The sequence below is a fragment of the Salvelinus namaycush genome, chromosome 23 (genome assembly GCF_016432855.1).
Source record: "Salvelinus namaycush isolate Seneca chromosome 23, SaNama_1.0, whole genome shotgun sequence".
Classification (NCBI taxonomy): Eukaryota; Metazoa; Chordata; class Actinopteri; order Salmoniformes; family Salmonidae; genus Salvelinus; species Salvelinus namaycush.
The window spans coordinates 16,773,670-16,798,840 of NC_052329.1; the positions used below are offsets into that span (position 1 = coordinate 16,773,670).

At 45.6% G+C, this 25,171-nt stretch overlaps 1 protein-coding gene across 2 annotated transcripts in view; it reads left to right on the forward strand.

Annotated features, from left to right (window-relative positions):
• Window positions 1–25,171, forward strand: part of LOC120018123 (seizure protein 6 homolog) — a 143,651-nt gene that overhangs the window by 52,288 nt on the left and 66,192 nt on the right. For both annotated transcript variants that reach the window (XM_038961125.1, XM_038961126.1), the window contains exons 2-3: window positions 18,736–19,512; window positions 21,173–21,306. In XM_038961125.1, coding sequence (XP_038817053.1) covers window positions 18,736–19,512; window positions 21,173–21,306 — 911 coding nt within the window. The remainder of the gene's footprint in view (window positions 1–18,735; window positions 19,513–21,172; window positions 21,307–25,171) is intronic.

A 25,171-nucleotide genomic window follows, 5' to 3' on the forward strand; every position in this document is an offset into this window, starting at 1 on the left:
CTCAAATATAAAATATATTTTGATTTGTTCAACACTTTTTTGCTTACTACATGATTCCATATGTTATTTCATAGTTTTTATGTCTTCACTATCATTCTACAATGTAGAAAATAGTAAAAATAAAGAAAAATCCTTGAATGAGAGAGAGAGATGATGGGGTGATAAATAAAAAGAACACACTACAGACTAATCTGAATGATCTCTTTCAACATGACCCAGTGGGGAAATACAATTAAATTCAGTTGAACTGGGTCTTTAGTTGCAATATCTTATTTACCATACAGGATTCATAATTTAACATAAGCCATGATTCATAATAAATATGATGACTTTCTGACTTTTGAACTTTCTGTTTGAACTGTGAATAAGTATTGATATAGAACATATATAATGAAAACATGTTGTGGTATCTAGTATCGTACATAGCCCACGTTAATGCAAAACTGCTGAGTGCATTCAGGGTCAGCCTGAGAGTGTTCTGCTCTGCAGACCTGTCTGTAGCCCGGGGCTTTGTGAGTTCTGTGTCTACTGCCTTCCCTCCCTCTGTCCTTGTCCATTGAATCTCATTCTGCTCTTTATGCTAATATGCAGAGAACTTTGGTGGTGGAATTTTTAATCATTCTCAGTATGAAATATTTCCCTTTTTATTCAGCTCCAATTCAAACTTTTCTAATCGTGAAAACCCCCATAGGATATAACGCGCAGACAGACAGACTGGAATGTTTGTTTGTTTATCTAATGTTTTGTCCCTTAAGTCAACTTTCCTCCCACACTGCTGTGATTACAACTTGCACTTGGGAAATCAAGAGAAAACCTGCACTCAGGCAAGTAAGACAAACCACAAGAAATAACACGAGACCTGATTGCCTATTTTCCTGTTGAGTGCTCTCGCCGTGGACAGACACCATGTCTAGTTCATCGGTCACTCCTAGCCACAGTGTTTTGTCTAGGTCTGTCCCCTGTGCCAGACAGATCCTTGATGCTGATGTCTCCTCTATTCCACACCACTGAACACACACACACACACACACACACACACACACACACACACACACACACACACACACACACACACACACACACACACACACACACACACACACACACACACACACACACACACACACACACACACACACGTTTTCACACCTGAACGTCTACCAGCACCACATCTCAGTAGGTCCCTCTGTGCTGTGTTTACTGGGCCATGGTCAAAGGTGAAATAGATTGTGACACGCTAGGCCCTCATTTTCTTAGCAACTTTACACACTGAGGGGTGGTTAACAGATTGGAAATATCACAGGAATCATTAATATGTAGGATCTTAATTTGATCACTCTGTTGTTCCAGGACAGGAAATGCAAACTTGTAGTGTATTCAAGGTTTAAAAAGGCAAATAAAGTTATTAATTTCCACTTTAAAATGTCAGACTTTATTTGCCCTGACAACAATTCTATCAACCCTTACAAAAATGTTCATTATAATCCACACTATAATTCACATTTCCTGTTGCTGCAGGGTTATTTTCCTGCTGTGAGAAACTAGTCAAATTTAAAATCCTACACCTGTTCTGTGTAAGGAGCATATCTTACAGACGTCAGTAGAGCTAGTGTAGAGCGCCAGCTACAGGGTAAGTTATGGCCATGTTAACTGTGTTTAAGGAGATTTAGCCTGCCAAATTGTAACTCATTAAAACCACAGTTTTCCTCCATCTCTGTCTGTACTTCACTTCCCTTATTCTAATTTTTCCCTCTCACCATGCCTCCTCTCGTCCACACTCTCTGCTCTCTCTTTCCCTTCTCTCCCTCACTCCTTTCTCCTCTCTGCTGTGATCTGAGAACTCTCTCAACCTGTTGGAATAGAGAGGCCCATCTCTAGGCTTATCTTGCTGTGCCTGAAAGCAGTAAACTCTCAGTACACTGAAGACAGCCAGCCATGTGGAACACCCTTACACCATTCACAGAATAGAGAATAGAGAAGAGATTTGGCTCCAAGGGTTTTGAAGCAGCACGCTCCACACAGAGAACAATGTTATTCCTGTTTACGCTATACTGTCAAATTTAGGTTATCCTGTGTGTTGTCTGTCTTGAAATGTGAGAAATTGATGCGTACTCTACTAACATGTAACCTGTTTAACCAATCTAGATGTTATTCTATGTTAATTTCCACATCGTTTTTTTGTTGCAAGATGCTTAACTTAATTCCACGATTATTATTTTTATTTTTTATTAATGTCACCACAAGCTGCATGGTGGTGATGTGTCTGGTTAGGGTGTGATCCTGTCTGTGGGTAGTGTGTAGAGTGGCTGTGGCAGTCTGGCAGGTGATCCATCAGGGGGCAGAGAGAGACAGAGCCAGCAGCAGCAGTGGTAAGCAGCAGCAGCAGCAGCAGCAGGGTGCTTGATCTTCCCTAACATTGCCAGCCACTGATGGGTCCCTGGTCCCACCGTGTCTCCATACACTGCTCTGCCCCCATACTTCACCATCTAATTACATTGCAGCCTGTCGGCAGCTCATTTGTATCTCAGACTCCCTCCCTCTCTCTCAGGCTCCTCTATGGCTCAGGGTTCCCTTTTTAATGGAAGCAGAACCTAGTGAGCTTCCATTAAGCTCCAGTGAGCTTTCTTTGAATCTCCATCCTCTCTTTCGATCTCTATCCTTAAATATGCCCCTCTTTCTTTCCCTTTACATCATTATTTCTCTCCACCTCTCCCTCCTTCATTACTCTCTGCTTACTCTTGCTATCCTTTACTCTCCTCTTTCACTCTCCTCTCCTTCACGATACTCACCCTCCTCCCTCCATCTCTCTGCCACTCTCCATCTCACTGTCCCCCTTCTATCCTCTTCTGCTTTCTTTCCTCCCGAGCCGCCCGCTTGCTTTCAGAAAGTCTGTCATTGCTGAATGCCTCAGTGTGTTATATGGGTTAAGATGGTGAAACCTGGGCTTGATGGAGACAGAGAGACAGACAGATACAGGTGTAGAGACAGTACAGATACAGACAGACAGGTGCAGAGGCTTATATTACAATAAAGGGGTTAGGACAGGTGCATCTGCTACTGGCTCCAGATATCCCACTGCAGTGCACATGATGGACAGGGCTTCAGAATGGTGAGACTGAATCTGATGGCAATATGAATAGTGAAGTTGGGTGACTGTAACAGTCAGCCTCCGGGCTGGTGGCTCATGTAGTGATTTACTTAGGGGGTCAACTAGAGTATCTTGTCAAGAAAAGGCTTACAGGTTCAATAAACTTGTCTGTCCAACTTTATATCTAAATAGGAACATAAGTATCTCAGTCTCTACAGCAGGGCTCTCCAACCCTGTTCCTGTAGCACAGGGCTCTCCAACCCTGTTCCAGTACCACAGGGCTCTCCAACTCTGTTCCAGTACCACAGGGCTCTCCAACCCTGTTCCTGTAGCACAGGGCTCTCCAACTCTGTTCCAGTACCACAGGGCTCTCCAACCCTGTTCCTGTAGCACAGGGCTCTCCAACTCTGTTCCAGTACCACAGGGCTCTCCAACCCTGTTACAGTACCACAGGGCTCTCCAACCCTGTTCCAGTACCACAGGGCTCTCCAACCCTGTTCCTGTAGGACAGGGCTCTCCAACCCTGTTCCTGTATCACAGGGCTCTCCAACCCTGTTCCAGTACCACAGGGCTCTCCAACCCTGTTCCTGTATCACAGTGCTCTCCAACCCTGTTCCAGTACCACAGGGCTCTCCAACCCTGTTCCAGTACCACAGGGCTCTCCAACCCTGTTCCAGTACCACAGGGCTCTCCAACCCTGTTCCTGTAGGACAGGGTTCTCCAACCCTGTTCCAGTACAATAGGGCTCTCCAACCCTGTTCCAGTACCACAGGGCTCTCCAACCCTGTTCCAGTACCACAGGGCTCTCCAACACTGTTCCTGTACCACAGGGCTCTCCAACCCTGTTCCTGTATCACAGGGCTCTCCAACCCTGTTCCTGTAGCACAGGGCTCTCCAACCCTGTTCCAGTAGCACAAGGCTCTCCAACCCTGTTCCTTTAGCACAGGGTTCACCAACCCTGTTCCTGTAGCACAGGGTTCTCCAACCCTGTTCCAGTACCACAGGGTTCTCCAACCCTGTTCCTGTAGCACAGAGCTCGCCAACCCTGTTCCTGTAGCGCAGGGCTCTCAAACCCTGTTCCTGTAGTGCAGGGCTCTCAAACCCTGTTCTTGTAGAGCTACCCTCCAGTAGGTTTTCACTCCAACCCCAGTTGTAACAAACCTGATTCAGCTTATCAACCAGCTAATTATTAGAAACAGGTGCACTAGAATAGGGTTAGAGCGAAAACATACAGGACGGTAGCTCTCCAGGAACAGGATTGGAGAGAAAACCCACAGGACGGTAGCTCTCCAGGAACAGGATTGGAGAGAAAACCTACAGGACGGTAGCTCTCCAGGAGCAGGATTGGAGAGAAAACCTACAGGACGGTAGCTCTCCAGGAACAGGATTGGAGCGAAAACCTACAGGACGATAGCTCTCCAGGAACAGGATTGGAGAGAAAACCTACAGGACGGTAGCTCTCCAGTAACAGGATTGGAGAGAAAACCTACAGGATGGTACCTCTCCAGGAACAGGATTGGAGAGAAAACCTACAGGATGGTAGCTCTCCAGGAACAGGATTGGAGAAAAAACCTACAGGATGGTAGCTCTCCAGGAACAGGATTGGAGAAAAAACCTACAGGATGGTAGCTCTCCAGGAACAGGGTTGGTGAGAAAACCTACAGGATGGTAGCTCTCCAGGAACAGGATTGGAGAGAAAACCTACAGGACGGTAGCTCTCCAGGAACAGGGTTGGAGAAAAAACCTACAGGACGGTAGCTCTCCAAGAACAGGATTGGAGAAAAAACCTACAGGACGGTAGCTCTCCAGGAACAGGGTTGGAGAAAAAACCTACAGGACGGTAGCTCTCCAGGAACAGGGTTGGAGAAAAATCCTACAGGACGGTAGCTCTCCAGGAACAGGGTTGGAGAAAAATCCTACAGGACGGTAGCTCTCCAGGAACAGGGTTGGAGAGCCCTGCTGCACAATATGTATTCACAGAACCAGACAACAACCATGACTGTGCTGATGAGATGTTGATACATTTCACAGCACGTTAGTTCTTCCATTACGTGCCAGGCAGCCAATGTCTCAAGCCAATGTTTAAAACAGACATGAAAGTGATGAAGCCAGACGCGGCAGCTATTCCTAGTGGCGACAGTACCATTCAGACTATCAACAGCTACAATAATCATCAGTATATTTTCCTTCTCAAATGCCAGATACTGGCTTTATAGTCATTGCTATCCGGGATCCTTGGGACGTCCCTACCCCCCATTGAAGTTGACATTTACAAGGGTTAAGGTACGGGTTATGGTTCAGGTTAGGGTAAGGGTAAGGGTAGGGTAGGGGTTAAGGTTAGGGTTTGGGGTAGGGACGTCCCAAGTGTCCCAGATAGCACACACCCTATTTTTTTAAGACTTAACAAGTATTTATCAGGCAGACAAGCAAACCCATTCCCAAAGAAACCTTTGGCACATCTGTCTTTATTACCAGTTCTGTAGTTGGCTGTGTTGTGTGTTTAGCGAGAGGGGCCTATGTAGTGTGATGTGGGGGATACGTGGAGCTGTATTGACAGACAGCTGCATTATGGTGTTGTTACACTAAATCATTCTGTTCGTACACTGACACTCTCCATCTGTTGGCTGCTTGGCTTTCTTTCAGCTCCACTCATCCTTCAACCAGTCCAGCTCCACACAAACAGGTTAATCAGCAGATTTGGCTATCAAGCTAATTTGTACCTGTGGTCCCTCATCTGGGTTTTGAGAGTAAAGCACCCTGTGTGTATGTGTGCATGCATGCCTGTGTGTGTGTGCATGTATGTGTGTGTGTGCATGTATGTGTGTGTGCATGCCTGTGTGTGTGTGAGAGTGTGTTTGTATCTGCACTGAGACACTGCTGACATTGCCTTGCCATAACTCCACTCTGATCCCAGCCCTGGATGGATGAATCACTCTACTCCACGGCCCTGTTTCCTGAACCAGCCTGTCAGGCCATTGGCATCGGGTTAACTGCAGTGACTGACTAAGTGGTTTTTATGAGCCACAAAATCCCATCTGAGCTAATTGCCTAATTGACCACATAATGGTTTGGACCACTTCTATGGTTTTCAACACCAGCTAATCAGCATTGGCTTTGAATCAGACGCTAATTGATCAGGTGGCTATAATTGTTTAAATTATATATATATACACACATACACATAATATATATTATATATGTACAGTATAATACCGTTCAAAAGTTTGGGGTCACTTAGAAATTTCCTTGTTTTTGTACATTTTAAAATACATCAAATTGATCAGAAATACAGTGTAGACATTGTTAATGTTGTAAATGACTATTGTAGCTGGAAACAGCAGTTTTTTTATGGAATCTACATAGGCGTACAGAGGCCCATTATCAGCAACCATCACTCCTGTGTTCCAATGGCACGTTGTGTTAGCTAATCCAAGTTTATCATTTTAAAAGGCTAAATGATCATTAGAAAACCTTTTTCAATTATGTTAGCACAGCTGAAAACTGAAAACTGCTGATTAAAGAAGCAATACAACTGCCCTTCTTTAGACTAGTTGAGTATCTTGAGCATCAGCATTTGTAGGTTCGATTACAGGCTCAAAATGGCCAGAAACAAAGAACTTTCTTCTGAAACTCATCAGGTAATTCTTGTTCTGAGAAATGAAGGCTATTCCATGTGAGAAATTGCCAAGAAACTGAAGATCTCGTACAACGCTGTGTACTACTCCCTTCACAGAACAGCGCAAATTGGATCTAACCAGAATAGAAAGAGGACTGGGAGGCCCCAGTGCACAACTGAGCAAGAGGACAAGGACATTAGAGTGTCTAGTTTGAGAAACAGACTGGCAGCTTCATGAAATAATACTCGCAAAACACCAGTCTCAGCGTCAACAGTGAAGAGGCGACTCCAGGATGCTGGCCTTCTAGACAGAGTTGCAAAGAAAAAGCCATATCTCAGACTGGCCAATAAAAAGTAAAGATTAAGATGGGCAAAAGAACACAGACACTGGACAGAGGAACTCTGCCTAGAAGGCCAGCATCCCAGAGTCGCCTCTTCACTTTTGACGTTGAGACTGGTGTTTTGCGGGTATTATTTCATGAAGCTGCAATAGTCATTAACAACATTAACATTGTCTACACTATTTCTGATCAATTTGATGTTATTTTAATGGACACAAAAATAAGCTTTTCTTTCAAAAACAAGGACATTTCTAAGTGACCCCAAACTTTTGAACGGTAGTGTATATACAGAACCAGTCAAAAGTTTGGACACATCTACTCATTCAAGGGATTTTCTTCCTTTTGACTATTTTCTACATTGTAGAATAACAGTGATGACATCTAAACTATGAAATAACACATATGGAATCATGTGGTAACTAAAAAAGTGTTAAACAAATGAAAATATGAGATTCTTCAAAGTAGCCACCCTTTGTCTTGATGACAGCTTTGCACACTCTTGGCATTCTCTCCACCAGCTTCATGAGGTAGTCACCTGGAATGTATTTCAATGAACAGTTGTGCCTTGTTTAAAGTTAATTTGTGGCATTTCTTTCCTTCTTAATGCGTTTGAGCCAATCAGTTGGGTTGTGACAAGGTAGGGGTGGTATACAGAAGATAGCCCTATTTGGTAAAAGACCAAATCCATATTATGGCAAGAACAGCTCAAATAAGCAAAGAGAAACAACAGTCCATCATTAACTTATGATATGAAGGTCAGTCAATCAGGAAAATTTTAAGTGCAGTCACAAAAACCATCAAGCACTATGATGAAACTGGCTCTCATGAGGACCTCCATAGGAATAGAAGACCCAGAGTTACCTCTGCTGCAGAGGATAAGTTCATTAGAGTTACCATCCTCAGAAATTGAAGCCCAAATAAATGCTTCACAGAGTTCAAGTAGCAGACACATCTCAACATCAACATCAACTGTTCAGAGCAGATTGCGTGAATCAGGCCTTCATGGTCAAATTGCTGCAAAGAAACCACTAAAGGACACCAATAAGAAGAGACTTGCTTGGGCCAAGAAACACGAGCAATGAGCCCAAATCTGCGATTTTTGGTTCCAACCACCATGTCTTTGTGAGACGCAGAGTAGGTGAATGGATGATCTCCGCATGTGTGGTTCCCACCGTGAAGCATGGAGGTGTGATGGTGTGGGGGTGCTTTGCTGGTAACACTGATTTATTTAGAATTCGATGCACGCTTAACCTGCATGGCTACCACAGCATTCGGCAGCAATATGCCATACCATCTGGTTTGCGCTTAGTGGGACTATCATTTGTTTTTCAACAGGACAATGACCCAACACACCTCCAGGCTGTGTAAGGGCTATTTGACCAAGAAGGAGAGTGATGAGTGCTGCATCAGATGACCTGCTCTCAATAATCATCTGACCTCAACCCAATTGAGATGGGTTGGACCGCAGAGTGAAGGAAAAGCAGCCAACAAGGGCTCTGTAACGGCTTTCTTCTGTGGACGAAGGATCGGACCAAAGCGCAGCGTGGTTAGTGTTCATCATGTTTAATTAAAGCCAATAAACGTGAACACTACAAAATACAAAACAACAAAAATGTGAAAAACCGAAACAGTTCTGTTTGGTGCAGACACACGAAGACATGAAGACAACCACCCACAAAACCCAAAACAGGCTACCTAAATATGGTTCCCAATCAGAGACAATGACTAACACCTGCCTCTGATTGAGAACCATATCAGGCCAAACATAGAAACGGGAAAACTAGACACACAACATAGAATGCCCACTCAGCTCACGTCCTGACCAACACTAAAACAAAGAAAATACAAAAGAACTATGGTCAGAACGTGACAGGCTCAGCATATGTGGGAACTCCTTCAAGACTGTTGGAAAAGCATTCCAGGTGAAACTGGTTGAGAAAATGCCAAGATGTCAAGGGTTGCTACTTTGAAGAATCTCATAAAATACATTTTTATTTGTTGAACACTTTTTTAGTTACTACATGATTCCATGTGTTATTTCATAGTTGTGATGTCTTCACTATTATTCTACAATGTAGAAAATAGTAAAAATAAAGAACAACCCTTGAATCAGTAGGTGTGTCATGTTTAATGATAAGAGACAGGTGCAGGAATATGAAATATGTTTTGTTATTTCTGTACCCAAAAGAGTACGCCCCCCCCCCCCCCCCCCTCCCCACACACACACACACACACACACAAACACACACACACCACAGGGCTGTAACCCAAAGAAAGTGCGAGGTGTAAATCTCTAATAAACACACGGGACGAGACCAGTAATAACAAGTGCACACTAACACGGTAACCGATACAACAGAGCCCAGGTACTCACAAGACCAACGTACATGTAACAATAATCAACAAGGACAATGGGGAACAGAGGACACATAGTATATACACATACTAATCAGGGGGAATGGGAACCAGGTGTGCTTATGAGACAAGACAGTCTGGGGTTGGTGGTAATGATCCAGTTCAGTGACGCCTAGAAGGCCGGTGACGTAGATCTCCGGAGCTGGTGAACGGAATGAGCAGCAGTACCGGGGACAAACAAACCTCATTCAACTCATCGAGGGCTTGATGATTAATATGCAAGTTGAATCAGGTGTGCTTGTCCAGGGTTATAATAAAAATGTGTACTGTGGGGGGTGTACTCGAGGACCAGGGTTGGGACACACTGGGATAGACTGATGAATCACCAATCGCCCTAACTCCTGAGGGAAGTTTTCAGCTCCAGTGGCAGGCAGACAGTTGACTGTGCATGTTCGTCTGCCTGGCTGTATAAGTGACAGAGCAGAGTTTAGTCTCTGAATCCTCCCAGATGATTGCTACACTGTGAGAGCTAGCCTAGCAGGCCCATTCTGTCTGTCTCTCAGTGCTTTGGCACAGCCAGCCAGCGAGAGAAATGAAATGAAAGCGGGTCTGGATTAGAGCTTGTTAAGGGAGAGAAGAGCCTTTAATTGCCCTGGTTTTGTGCAGCTTCACAAAGAACCAACATTGCTAATCTGCAGCTCAGGGGTGAATGTTTGCAGCAAACCAAACAAAGATGTAGACAGGCCTATCAAGTAGAAGAAAAATAACATTTCCTGGAAGAGGATTTAGAAGGAATTGGCATAAAACTGCAGGATTTCAATTAGAGAAGCAGCTGATAGCAGAAAAACAGTTATCTTAAGTATTGCAGGAGGGTGTTAGCATGATATTAAAGCACCTGTTTTTTTGAGGAGTGGAAATGTGTTTGACATTTCTAGAACAGGTTGCTTTAGGTTTTTGGACATAACATATTTGTCTCTCTCTACAGTATTTTCTTAGTGTACAGTATACTGGTAATCTGAATCTGAGAAGATTTTACACTGCATTATTACTTTACTGCCATAGCGATGGCAGATGTTTCAGATAGCCTATTTGTTCCAAGCCTCTCCAGTTGTGATGTGGTGGTCTGGTCATCCAGAACAGTAATCTGTCTTGTCATGCACCGGTGGTATCTCTGCTCTGTCTGCATGCCTGGAAAGAAAAGCAATTGCTCAACTTTCCAACTTCAAACCAAGCTGAGCAAATCAGTCTTACACATTTTAAGGAAAAGGGATAGGGTGGCAGAAACTCTAGAGAAAACCACTTGTTGAAGGGGAAGCATTTGACCAATGTGTCCACTTTATAACATAGAGACCTGGCTGCCACAAGTGCTCAATTTGATGCCTTCCCTGATTTACATCACATTACTGTGTCGGTCTTCTCAGTCAATAGGATTCTGTTTTGTGGCACATTCTTCCTGATAGAGATGTTTCAATATAGTTTACATCTATCCAATCTTGAAATATACACGGGTTGAATCTCAATCAATAGTCTTACCTTGTTTCCCTGTGTCCTCCTCTCACCACCATCCTTCACTGGCTCCCTACTCAAAACATCAGAAGGAAGTAAAGAATATTGCTGCATTGTTAGAGCTAGAAACAAAAGCATGCACCTGCAATAACATCTGCAGAACTGTGTATGCGACCATAAAACTGATTTGATGATTTGAGATAGAAACATTGAAACAAGGCTGCAACAAGGACTCGTAAGAAAAGAGTATGTCCTTGTCCAAGACTGTGTTGCACTTTGTTGCAAGGGAGATAGATATCTGGTATTGGTCCTGTGCTGCTCTCTGCTCCCTCTCCTCCCCCTCCTGGGTATAGTTCACCTCAGCAGAGTTCATCAGTGCTCTCCTCTCAGATCCACAAATCAGTACAGCTCCACTGATTGCAGGTGTCCTTGCATTGATCTAACTGGCTTGGGCTTTGTCCCTAGTCATTAGGGAGATGAGAGAATTACCTTTTCCAATGGTGCCTAGCTGGATGTGATTGGGTGTGTAAAGGACATGGTTTTACAGGACAAGAGGGGAAATGGGCTCTTTGTGAATGTGTTTCTGGCCTCAGCCTCTATTCTCCCCTATTAGGAAGTGTTCTACCATAACCAATCAATATGAGCTATCCCCCAGCCCTATATTGTCTGACTTTTTTTAAGTCAATATTACATTTCAGACATGCTACTGTCCTGGCAGAGAACTGTGTAATTGATTGTTCATACGGTATTATCTACCTACTCCTCATATTCTGAGGGAGGTAAGCAGAGTCTGTTCAGACAGGACAAAGGAACTCCAGAGATTGAAAGAAATCAAATCAAACGGTCGTATTGTGCATGTTGCCATGCAGAACACACTATTTTGACATCTGGTTGATATTTTTTTCACACACCACTTGATTGATTTGCTCAAGGCTTGGAAGCGTCCCATTCTCTTCTCACTTCCTGTTTGCATGTTGAAGCAGTGTCTCGTGCAGCTGCTGTAAATTACCTTTTGTTGTATGTGATAAATTGTGTAAGATGTCAAATATATTCTATGTGCTTCAAAGAAAAACTGCTTATCATATTTTTACAGAATAAGGTTGGAGAGAATTTCTGCTATTTTGAAATATAAACATTTATTTGAATTATCACGTCGCTAAACTGCAGTACACCCCTGTTGTGCTTGTGTGAGTCAAGTGCCCTATATTGCATGTAGCTCTGCGCTGTGTGGAAAGCTTGGTCTGTGTAATGTAAAGGATAACTGGGCTAAAGCACAGTGTCTCTCTTGATTTCACTGCCCACGTAATTAGTCTGCTAGCAGCATATGGCCAGAGTGTTGCCATCTCAATAGATTCATTATCAGGCCCTGTGTTATACTTAAGTGGGCGAAACAATCTAGCAGTAGGACAACAAATCAAAGACATTACATTTGAGACAGAGTTTTCCCTTTCCCTCTTCATCCTTACTAGTTTATACCTCTAGTCCACTTTTAATATGTCCTCCATAATAGGAATGTCATTGGTCAAGATGCTCCTCACAATAAGTGTATGTGTGACTGTGGGGGACGGGGTAGATGTTGAGGAGAACTGCGCTGCTCAGGAGAGGGTGCGAGAGAGAAACCACTGTCTGAACCAGGGGTTGCTACCAAAATTATGTTCCAATAGTTTCTTCTGAACAGAGGCATTATTCTTTTCCTTCCATTCCACTGTTCTGACCAGCAAAATAAAAGTCTGAACAGGTTAGAATTTTTAAAAAGTACCGGTTTATATCGTTCCTTTCTGTTCCTTTCTAAACCTCTGAAATCATGTTTTTTTTAACAATTAGCTCAACATTAAATTACTTCACAAATCACGCAGTGCGTCTAGAGAAGCTTGCTATGGAGCGGGCAAGCTACAGCTTAGTGAGTCGTTTACAGACATGATGGAAAGATAAGTGTACGGTGCGACTGGAATTTTGCGGGTTGGGAGAGAGTGAGAGAGGGTTAGCTTTAAGCGGTGGGCATCTTGTGATGACATGCATTATCTGAATTAGGCTCAAAGAATTATACCTACGGAGGAATGGATTCTATGGAGGAACTTTGAATGTCTTTGAACTGCAGAGTTGGCTTAATGTTGGACCAGAGAATCTAGCTAGCTAACAAGCGTGTGTGTGCAGTGGCACCAGAATTAAAATCCATCTTACCTTTTTGTAGTTAATAAATCCAATGTGAAATGTGATAACTATAGTATCCTTAACTAGCATTGAAAAAGTGAATCCATTCTCTCCCTATCTTCTGAATCACGCTTGTAACGTCAGGCTACAGCTATGCTTCGGAGGGTAGGCTACACACACACACACTAGCAAAGATTTTCAGCTGGAAGGAAAACACTGGAAGAAGTTTCTGATCGACAGAGGGAGGGCTTTGCATAGGTGCTTTCTCGTGTTTTTTTGTGGGACTGGAACAAAAATAATCAGAACGTAAAAGAACGTTATTAACTGGTTCTCATGCTTTTAAAATAACAGTTCTGTTCCAGAACAGTAGATATCACTTTCGTTCCAGGTTCTGATTCTGTTGCTGGAAAAATGTAGTTATTTTCTGGTTTTCGGTTCTGTTCCCTAGACTGGTTCCAACCAGTTGATTTATGGCACACTGTGTACTAGTGTTGATTCAAGAGTGAGAGCTTTAAGATCCTCACCCAGGCCCAGACCCAAGGGAGACCCAGGCTACTCAGATGAAAAGGACACCATGGTGCTCAATTATTCATGGTACAGTGTAGAGATGATTTAGCCAACTTGCAGTGTGTGTGTGTGTGTGTGTGTGTGTGTGTGTGTGTGTGTGTGTGTGTGTGTGTGCGTGCGTGCACCCATGTGTGCGTGTAATGTAGTTTCTAATAGTACCTGCATAACACCAGTTTCAATGTCAACAGTGAAGAGGCGACTCCGGGATGCTGGCCTTCTAGGCAGAGTTCCTCTGTTCTTTTGCCCATCTTAATCTTTTCTTTTTATTGGCCAGTCTGAGATATAGCTTTTTCTTTGCAACTCCGCCTAGAAGGCCAGCATCCCGTAGTTGCCTCTTCACTGTTGACGTTGAGACTGGTGTTTTGAGGGTACTATTTAATGAAGCTGCCAGTTGAGGACTTGTGAGGCGTCTTTTTCTCAAACTACACACTCTAATGTACTTATCTTCTTGCTCAGTTGTGCACTCCTCTTTCTATTCTGGTTAGATCCATTTTGCGCTGTTCTGTGAAGGGAGTAGTACACAGCGTTGTACGATATCTTCAGTTATTGGCAATTTCTCGCATGGAATAGCCTTCAGCTCTCAGAACAAGAATAGACTGACGAGTTTCAGAAGAAAGTTCTTTGTTTCTGGCCATTTTGAGCCTGTAATCGAACCCACAAATTCTGATGCTCAAGAGACTCAACTAGCCTAAAGAAGGCCAGTTGTATTGCTTCTTTAATCAGAACAACAGTTTTCAGCTGTGCTAACAATTGCAAAAGGGTTTTCTAATGATCAATTAGCCTTTTAAAATGATAAACTCGGATTAACTAACACAACGTGCCATTGGAACACAGGAGTGACGGTTGCTGATAATGGGCCTCTGTACAAGCAGAGGACCATAGTCCCTATGCCCAAGAACACGAAGGCAACCTGCCTAAATGACTACAGACCCGTAGCACTCACGTCCATAGCCATGAAGCGCTTTGAAAGGCTGGTAATGGCTCACATCAACACCATTATCCCAGAAACCCTAGACCCACTCCAATTTGCATAACACCCAAACAGATCCACAGATGATGCAATCTCTATTGCACTCCACACTGCCCTTTCCCACCTGGACAAAAGGAACACCTATGTGAGAAGGCTATTCATTGACTACAGCTCAGCGGTCAACACCATAGTACCCTCAAAGCTCATCACTAAGCTACGGATCATGGGACTAAACACCTCCCTTGGCAACTGGATCCTGGACTTCCTGACGGGCTGCCCCAAGGTGGTGAGGGTAGGTAGCAACACATCTGCCACGCTGATCCTCAACACTGGAGCCCCTCCTTTACGCTGCTGCTACTCTCTGTTTATCATATATGCATAGTCACTTTAACTATACATTCATGTACATACTACCTCAAATAGTCCCTAAATTCTATCAGCATATCGATTGTGCTACCAGGGCTGGTAAAACCCTGGATCATTTTTATTCTAACTTCCGCGATGCATATAAGGCCCTCCCCCGCCCTCCTTTCGGAAAAGCTGACCACGACTCCATTTTGTTGCTTCCAGCCTACAAACAGAAACTAAAACAAGAAGCTCCAGCGCTCAGGTCTGTTCAACGCTGGTCCGACCAATCTGACTCCACGCTTCAAGACTGCTTCGATCACGTGGATTGGGATATGTTCCGCATTGCGTCCAACAACAACATTGACGAATATGCTGATTCGGTGAGCGAGTTCATTAGAAAGTGCATCGGCGACATAATACCCACAGCAACGATTAAAACCTTCCCAAACCAGAAACCGTGGGTTGATGGCAGCATTCGCGTCAAACTGAAAGCTTTTAACCAGGGCAAGGTGACCGGAAACATGACCGAATACAAACAGTGTAGCTATTCCCTCCGCAAGGCAATCAAACAAGCTAAGTGCCAGTATAGAGACAAAGTAGAGTCGCAATTCAACAGCTCAGACACAAGAGGTATGTGGCAGGGTCTACAGTCAATCACGGATTACAAAAAGAAAACCAGCCCCGTCGCGGACCAGGATGTCTTGCTCCCAGACAGACTTAATAACTTTTTTGCTCGCTTTGAGGACAATACAGTGCCACTGACACGGCCCGCTACCAAAACCTGCGGGCTCTCCTTCACTGCAGCCGAGGTGAGTAAAACATTTAAACGTGTTAACCCTCGCAAGGCTGCAGGCCCAGACGGCATTCCCAGCCGCGTCCTCAGAGCATGCGCAGACCAGCTGGCTGGTGTCTTTACGGACATATTCAATCAATCCTTATCCCAGTCTGCTGTTCCCACATGCTTCAAGAGGGCCACCATTGTTCCTCTTCCCAAGAAAGCTAAGGTAACTGAGCTAAACGACTACCGCCCCGTGGCACTCACTTCCGTCATCATGAAGTGCTTTGAGAGACTAGTCAAGGACCATATCACCTCCACCCTACCTGACACCCTAGACCCACTCCAATTTGCTTACCGACCCAATAGGTCCACAGACGACGCAATCGCAACCACACTGCACACTGCCCTAACCCATCTGGACAAGAGGAATACCTATGTGAGAATGCTGTTCATCGACTGCAGCTCAGCATTTAACACCATAGTACCCTCCAAACTCGTCATCAAGCTCGAGACCCTGGGTCTCGACCCCGCCCTGTGCAACTGGGTACTGGACTTCCTGACGGGCCGCCCCCAGGTGGTGAGGGTAGGTAACAACATCTCCACCCCGCTGATCCTCAACACTGGGGCCCCACAAGGGTGCGTTCTGAGCCCTCTCCTGTACTCCCTGTTCACCCACGACTGCGTGGCCATGCACGCCTCCAACTCAATCATCAAGTTTGCGGACGACACTACAGTGGTAGGCTTGATTACCAACAATGACGAGACGGCCTACAGGGAGGAGGTGAGGGCCCTCGGAGTGTGGTGTCAGGAAAATAACCTCACACTCAACGTCAACAAAACAAAGGAGATGATTGTGGACTTCAGGAAACAGTAGAGGGAGCACCCCCCTATCCACATTGGGTAGTAGTGGAGAGGGTAGTAAGTTTTAAGTTCCTCGGTGTACACATCACGGACAAACTGAATTGGTCCACCCACAGACAACGTTGTGAAGAAGGCGCAGCAGCGCCTCTTCAACCTCAGGAGGCTGAAGAAATTCAGCTTGTCACCAAAAGCACTCACAAACTTCTACAGATGCACAATCGAGAGCATCCTGTCGGGCTGTATCACCGCCTGGTACGGCAACTGCTCCGCCCACAACCATAAGGCTCTCCAGAGGGTAGTGAGGTCTGCACAACGCATCACCGGGGGCAAACTACCTGCCCTCCAGGACACCTACACCACCCGATGTCACAGGAAGGCCATAAAGATCATCATGGACAACAACCACCCGAGCCACTGCCTGTTCACCCCGCTATCATCCAGAAGGCGAGGTCAGTACAGGTGCATCAAAGCAGGGACCGAGAGACTGAAAAACAGCTTCTCAAGGCCATCAGACTGTTAAACAGCCACCACTAACATTTAGTGCCCGCTGCCAACATACTGACTCAACTCCAGCCACTTTAATAATGGGAATTGATGGAAATGTATGTAAAAATGTATCACTAGCCACTTTAAACAATGCCACTTAATATAATGTTTACATACCCTACATTACTCATCTCATATGTATATGTATATACTGTACTCTATATCATCTACTGCATCTTGCCATCTTTATGTAATACATGTATCACTAGCCACTTTAAACTATGCCACTTTATGTTTATATACCCTACATTACTCATCTCATATGTATATACTGTACTTTATACCATCTACTGCATCTTGCCTATGCCGTTCTGTACCATCACTCATTCATATATCTTCATGTACATATTCTTTATCCTTTTACACTTGTTTGTATAAGGTAGTAGTTGTGGAATTGTTAGGTTAGATTACTCGTTGGTTATTACTGCATTGTCGGAACTAGAAGCACAAGCATTTCGCTACACTCGCATTAACATCTGCTAACCATGTGTATGTGACAAATAAAATTTGATTTGATTTGATTTGGCCCGACAAACCAGTGCCCCCGCACATTGGCTAACCGGGCTACAATCTACATTGTGTCCCGCCACCCACCACCCGCCAACCCCTCTTTTACTCTACTGCTACTCTCTGTTTATCATATATCCATAGTCACTTTAACTGTACATTCATGTACATACTACCTCAATCAGCCTGACTAACTGGTGCCTGTATGTAGCATGCCTACTGTTATAGCCTCGCTACTGTATATAGCCTCGCTACTGTTATTTTTCACTGTCTTTTTACTGTTGTTTTTATTTCTTTACTTACCTATTGTTCACCTAATACCTTTTTTGCACTGTTGGTTAGAGCCTGTAAGTAAGCATTTCACTGTAAAGTCTACACCTGTTGTATTCGGCGCACGTGACAAATAAACTTTGATTTGATTTGTACGCCTATGTAGATATTCCTTTAAAAATCAGCTGTTTCCAGCTACAATAGTCATTTACAACAGTAACAATGTCTACACTGTATTTCGGATCAATTTGATGTTTTTTTTAATGGACAAAAAATGTGCTTTTCTTTCAAAAACATGGATATTTCTAAAAGACCCTAAACTTTTGAACGGTAGTATATACAGTATATATACTAACATTGTGAAGAGAGGAACCATTCCAGGCTCCTGGTAGGCTGCTGTAGGATGTCAGGCTCCTAGTAGGCTGTGGTAGGATGACAGGCCCCTGGTAAGCTGCAGTAGGATGAAAGGCTCTTGGTAGGCTGCAGTAGGATGACAGGCTCCTGGAGTGCTCTAGATTACATCTGAAGGTGCATAAGGGGGAGATCCATTTAATTTCCCACATTTGACATAGGCCATCATATAGGCTCATTAAAGCAGCTAAAGAATTCATATTTACTAATTGATGAGGAGGAGTAGAAACCATTGAAATAAGCAATCACAGAAAATCTCTTTGGGCTTCACTGCCCTGTGTTTTCAGAAGGGACTCTTATCAAAACCTACAGCATGTTACAGCGCGACGCTTATCTGCTTTAAACAGTTTTGGGATATTATCTTTCCTGTGTGACACAAAATGTACCTGGTATTTATGTGCTCTGTGTGTGTTGTTCCAGGCTCCTATTCTGAGGATGGGACGTCCGTCACACAGAGGGGACATTCTGAGAGTGGTGGCCCCAGCCTGTACCCCACCACACGGGACACTGACAGAGAGGTCAGAGAGGTCAGGTCCCTGGTGACAACCGCCCCGACCCTGAACGCCCACAACCACCACCCTCTCTACAAGGGCTTCCTCTTACAGGAGTCCCTCCAAGGACAAAGGCATTTCTTTGAGGACAGTGGGGGTGTGGAGACCCACCCCGCTATGCCACCCTCAGGTCCCCACTATGCCAGGGACCCCTCCTCCACTCACACGGTGCCACACAAGGACGCGCTAGTTTTCTCCGGTGTTGCCTCAACCACTACCGCTGTTGCAACAGCCATGTCACCGTTGGCAACAAAGGGCAGCGTTGCTCCAGAGGGGCGTGTCTCTGTGAATCAGAGAGTGGCGTTGACCAATGGCAGGGGAGGAAGGACAGAGGAAGCTGATGCCATGGATACCCTGACCACTCCTGTCATGCACACCTCCGCTCCCTCTCCCCGCTCAAACACCCCCAACATGGCTGCTCCTATGGGTGACATGTACTCTGAGGTCCCCACTGCATCCACCATGACTCCCCCAGCCTTGACCACTTTAGTGGAGCAAGATGCAGGGAAGTCAGAGGAACACAACATGAGCCACGCCAGTGATGGGATAGAGATTGGGACATCGGCAGTATCTGGTGCTGTGGATGAGGAGACCACTTCGACCACTATAACCACAACCACCAACATCACCACCATGCACCACCCAGGTAATGTAACACAGCCAGGCTACACATTTGTAATGATCACCTACTCTTACCCAGAGACATACAGATACAATATCCTGCAATACACCTAACAGCAGTTTCCGTGATTCTGTCTTCATTGTGAAGGTATAATGAACAGCAAGCTCAGATTCTCATTATGCAGTCCTAGAGATAATCCTGGGCCTTGGTGGGTTGTAAAGTGACTGTGTTTCACCATTTCCAACAGAGCAGCCCTGTGTCTGTCTGTCTGAGACACCAGTGTGCTCACTCTCAATCCTCTTTGTTTGCAGCTCACATATCTAAACAACCAATGGGCTTAAATTAATTATAACATCAGTATTCCTCCTCCTCTCACACTCAATCAAGTGCTCCTGAAATGGAGTGGAAACCAGATTGCAAACATGAGATACTGAGACACATTTGTGTTATGGTGGGAGTGAAGAAGGAGAACTTTCAGCCTGGTCTCATAGACTAGACATAACATAGTAAATGCAAATACAGGACACTCAAATTATTATGTTAGGTTTGGTATGGTTACATAAGACAGAAGGTTGCTTAAGGCAAAAAAACAAGAGGGTGACTGGTTGGGACGGATGGGTTGACATTTAACGTGAACGTCTAGCAACCCAAAGGTTGTGTGTTCGAATCTCATCACTGACAACTTTAGCATTTTAACTAATTAGCAACTTTGCAACTACTTACTACTTTTTAGCTACTTTGTTAGCTAACCCTTCCCCTAACTTTAACCCTAACCCCTAACCCTAACCCCTGGCCTAGCAAACGTTAGCCACCTAGCTAACATTAGCTTTAGCCATCTAGGTAACGTTAGCCACAATAAATTGGAATTGGTATTGCAAATTCATAACATTATTGTGCGAATTGCAATTCCTAACATATCATACAAATGGATGATGGACAACCACAAATGAATACATACTATACTGAACATAACATATCATACTAAATGGAGGAAGACAGATTTACATTTACTATGTTATATCTACCCCTGAGTCCAGTTTGGAATCTTAGAGTGGAACGCTCCAGACGCAGGCTCTGCATAATTTGTGCTTTACCCACTGGGACCCCTTAATAAGGGGTCCCATAACTGAAGAAACGTGCGACCCGGGGATGTGTGTGCTTTGGGGACCTTTAACAGAATGTGACTGCCAGAACGGGTGTTGTATGTGGAGGATGAGGGCTACATATGAAGCACACACACAAGCACACAAGCACACAGTAACGTCCTGTGTCATCCCTCTCTCTGGAGGAAACTCAAAGATAGAAATTAAACAAGGCAGTCGAACAGAAAGACCTCAAGGCAACCAGAAAATAGTCTGTGGTCATTCCCTCCACCTGATCTGTCCCTCGAGCACACAACCAAAGAGGAGAGAGAGAGGGCCCCACACTATTAAAGTGGGGGGTGCTGGTGTGAGTGAGAGAGAGAGAGCGCTAATGGGACCAGCGAGGGTTCTTTTGGAGTGAGGGGGTGTCTTACTTACTTAGGCACATCTCTCCTTTGGAGCATAGGCCATCGACAAAACCTCTCCAACGCACTCTGCTCTGGGCAGTCTTCTCCAGATCGTTCCCCCCATGCCGGTTAGTTAGGGGTTGTCACTGGTCCTCAATGTTTTTTCTGTATTTTCTGTATTTTCTGTCCTTGCAGCTCCCTGCATCTTCAACTTGACATCACCAGAGGGCTACATAGAGACGCCCCAGCCATCCAGCTCTCATTACTACTCCTCTGTGGACTGCACCTACACCGTCACGGTCTACATGGGCTATGGAGTAGAGATACAGGTCAGACCGCCACTATTATTGCCAGAAGAGTATTCATTGTGTCCATCAAAAGCAGTGATTGTCTATAAAAAGATGGTAGATTAAACATGGCAACACACAAGACTGGCACATCCTGTTGAGAAATTACATTAGATATCCAAATGCAACATCCAAAATGGGCATTTGGCTCATTGGCAATAGCACACTAGTTCTTCAAAATGATGATGGCCACTCAGTCGCCAAGGTCTTTACTGTCATTCTGCAGCGACTGACCTTTGGAAGCTGACACAGTGATTTGAACAGGGAATCTGCCTCCACCTGAACCGCCTCATTCACATGATTAACTCTCCAGCTACACTTCCTGCTCTCATAAAATATACAATAGCCATTACCCCTCTGACCATCCAGATGTTTGGCCTAATATATTTTGGATGAAAATGGATATGTATCACAAGTCATTCTCAATGATGCATCCCAGCTGCTTCCTGTCTTCAGCGAAAGAGGAGAAAATGAGGAGGAGGAGGGTGGAGAGAGGTGAACATTCCTCCTCTCCTCTGTTCCTCCTCTTATTGCCTGCCTGTGCTTTTTATCACCCGGGACAGCAGCACATGTATATATCCATCTTCTCTCTCATTGTCTTTAATTATTCTAAGTGATTTAGATTTAGAGCTTCTTCTCTTCATCAATTACTTATGGATTATGTTTGTCTACGGGACTCTTTTAATGCCTTCCTGCTAAAATGTCTCCACAGATCCTCTTAACTTGATTAAAGAGATCTTACCCTCGGGTTGATTGACTAAATAGTATGGGATTTATACAATGTTTGGATCACGCCTTTACACCCGCTATACCCCTCTACACCTAGTCTACACCCCTCTACACCCCCGTACATCCCGCTACACCCTTCTACACCCATCTACACCATACAGCCCCTCTACACCACACTATAGCTCACCACACTGAATCTACATCATTCTATACCCTTCTACATGCAATCTACACCCCTCTACAGCCCTCTACAGCTCTCTACAGTCTTTTACAGTCCTCTACAATCCTGTACAGCCCTCTACAACTCTCTCCACCCAGTCTACACCCCTCTAAACCCATCTACATGCCTCTAAACCATTCTACACCACTCTACACCCCTCTACAGATCTCTACACAACCATACACCCCTCTCCTTCCCTCTACACCTCCCTACAGCCTACTACACCCATCTACACTCGTCTACACTCATCTACACCCCTCTATACCATTCTACACCCCTCTAAACCCAGTCTACACCCCCTACACCCTTCTAAACCCCCTTACACCTGAGCCCTCTACAACCCTCTACACCACTCTATATCCATCTACACCCCTTTACACCCCTCTACGGCTTTCTACACCTCTCTACACCCCTTACACCCCCAGCGCTCTACACCTCTCTACAACCGTCTACACCTAGTCTACACCCAGTCTACACCCATCTACACCCTTTAGACCCAACAGCCCTCTACACACCTCTACACCCCTCTACACACCTCTACAGCTCTCTACACCCCTCTACAGCCCTCTACAGCCCTCTACAGCCCTCTACACCCCTCTACAACAGCCTACTAAACCCCCCAACCCTCTACAACCCTCTAAACCGCTCTACACCCAGTCTACACCTGTCTACAGCGTCGAAGCCCTCCCTTCACCACAAACCCACACACCCTCTACACCCCATACAGCCTACTACACCCCCAGCCCTCTAAACCCCTTTACACCCCTTTACAGCTTTCTAAACCCCCCTACACCTCTCTACACCACTCTACAGCCCTCTAAACCACCATACACCTCTCTACACCCCTGTACACCTCTATACACCACTCTACAGCCCTCTAAACCACCCTACTCCTCTCACCTCCCCCCTACACACCTGTACACCTCTCTACAGCCCTCTAAACCACCCTACACCTCTCTACTCCCCCCTACACCCCTGTAAATCTCTCTACACCACTCTACAGCCCTCTAAACCACCCTACTCCTCTCACCTCCCCCCTACACCCCTGTACACCTCTCTACCACTCTACAGCCCTCTAAACCACCCTACACCTCTCTACACCCCCTACAGCCCTGTACACCTCTCTACACCACTCTACAGCCCTCTAAACCACCCTACACCTCTCTACATCCCCTACACCCCTGTACACCACTCTACAGCCCTCTAAACCACCCTACACCTCTCTACTCCCCCCTACACCCTTGTACACCTCTCTACACCACTCTACAGCCCTCTAAACCACCCTACACCTCTCTACTCCCTCCTACACCCCTGTACACTTCTCTACACCACTCTGCAGCCCTCTAAACCACCCTACACCTCTCTACGCACCCCTACAGCCTACCCAACCCAGTCTACATCCCTCTACACCCATCTGCACTCGTCTACACCCCTCTAAACCATTCTACACCCCTCTAAACCCAGTCTACACCCACCCATCTACACCCCTCTACACCTCCAGCCCTCTACAACCGTCTACACACCTCTAAAACCCTCTACAACCCTCTACACCCCTCTACACCTCCCTACACCTCCAGCCCTCTACACCCGTCTACACACCTCTACAACCCCCTACATTCTACTAAACCCCACAACCCTCTACAACCCTGTACACCTCTTTTCACCCATCTACACCAGTCTACACCCCTCTGCACACACCCCTACACCCCACTACACCCCCCAGCCCTCTAAACCCTTCTACACCCATCTACACCAAGTCTACACCCCTCGACATCCCAATATACCCACCTACACCCCGCTACACCCCCCCCATCTCTCTACACCCTTCTACACCCCTTTACAGCCCTCTACATGCCTCTTCACCTAGTCTACACTCCTCTACAGCATTCTACACCCATCTACTCCCCACTACACCCCACTAGACACCCTACACCCCTCTGCATCCCCCACATCCTCCAGCCCTCTACACCCTTCTACACCCCTTTACAACCCTCTACACACATTTACACCCCTCTACACCAAGTCTACACCCCAATACACCCCCAGCACTCTATACCCTCTCCACCCCTCGCCACCCAGTCTATACCCCTCCACAGCCCTCTTCACCTCAATACACCCCCATACACCCTACACCGCCTTACACCTCCCTATACCCCCTAGCCTTCTACACCCATCCACACCCCTCTACAGGCCTCGACACCCCCTACAACCCACTACAACCCCCCAGCAATGTATACTGGTCTACACCCTCTATAACCAGTCTACACTCCTCTACACCTCTCTACACCCCCCCCCCCCCTACACCCAATATATGCCGCTTTACAGCTCTCTACACCCCCATAGACCTCTCTATACCCCCCAGCCCTATAAACCTGTATACACCCCTCTACACCCAGTCTACACCCAGTCTACAACACAACGCCTCTCCCCTATTTGACCTAGATAGGTCACACAACGCCTCTCCCCCCTACCCCCACTACACCTCCTCTACACCCCACTACACCACCCTCTACACCCCTCTTCACCCCCTACCCCCACTACACCTCCTCTACACCCCACTACACTGCCCTCTACACACCCTTACCCACACTACACCTCCTTTACACCCCACTACACCTCCTCTACACCCCCTACACCCACCCCCCTACACCCCCCTACACCCCTCTACACTCCCTACACCCCACTACACCCCTATATACCATACACCCCTCTACAATCAGTCTACAAGTGTCTACACCCCTCTAAACCCAGTCTACAAGTGTCTACACCCCTTTAAACCCAGTCTACACCTGTCTACAAGTGTCTACACCCCTTTACACCCAGTCTACAAGTGTCTACACCCGTCTAAACCCAGTCTACAAGTGTCTACACCCCTCTAAACCCCTGTCTACACCCGTC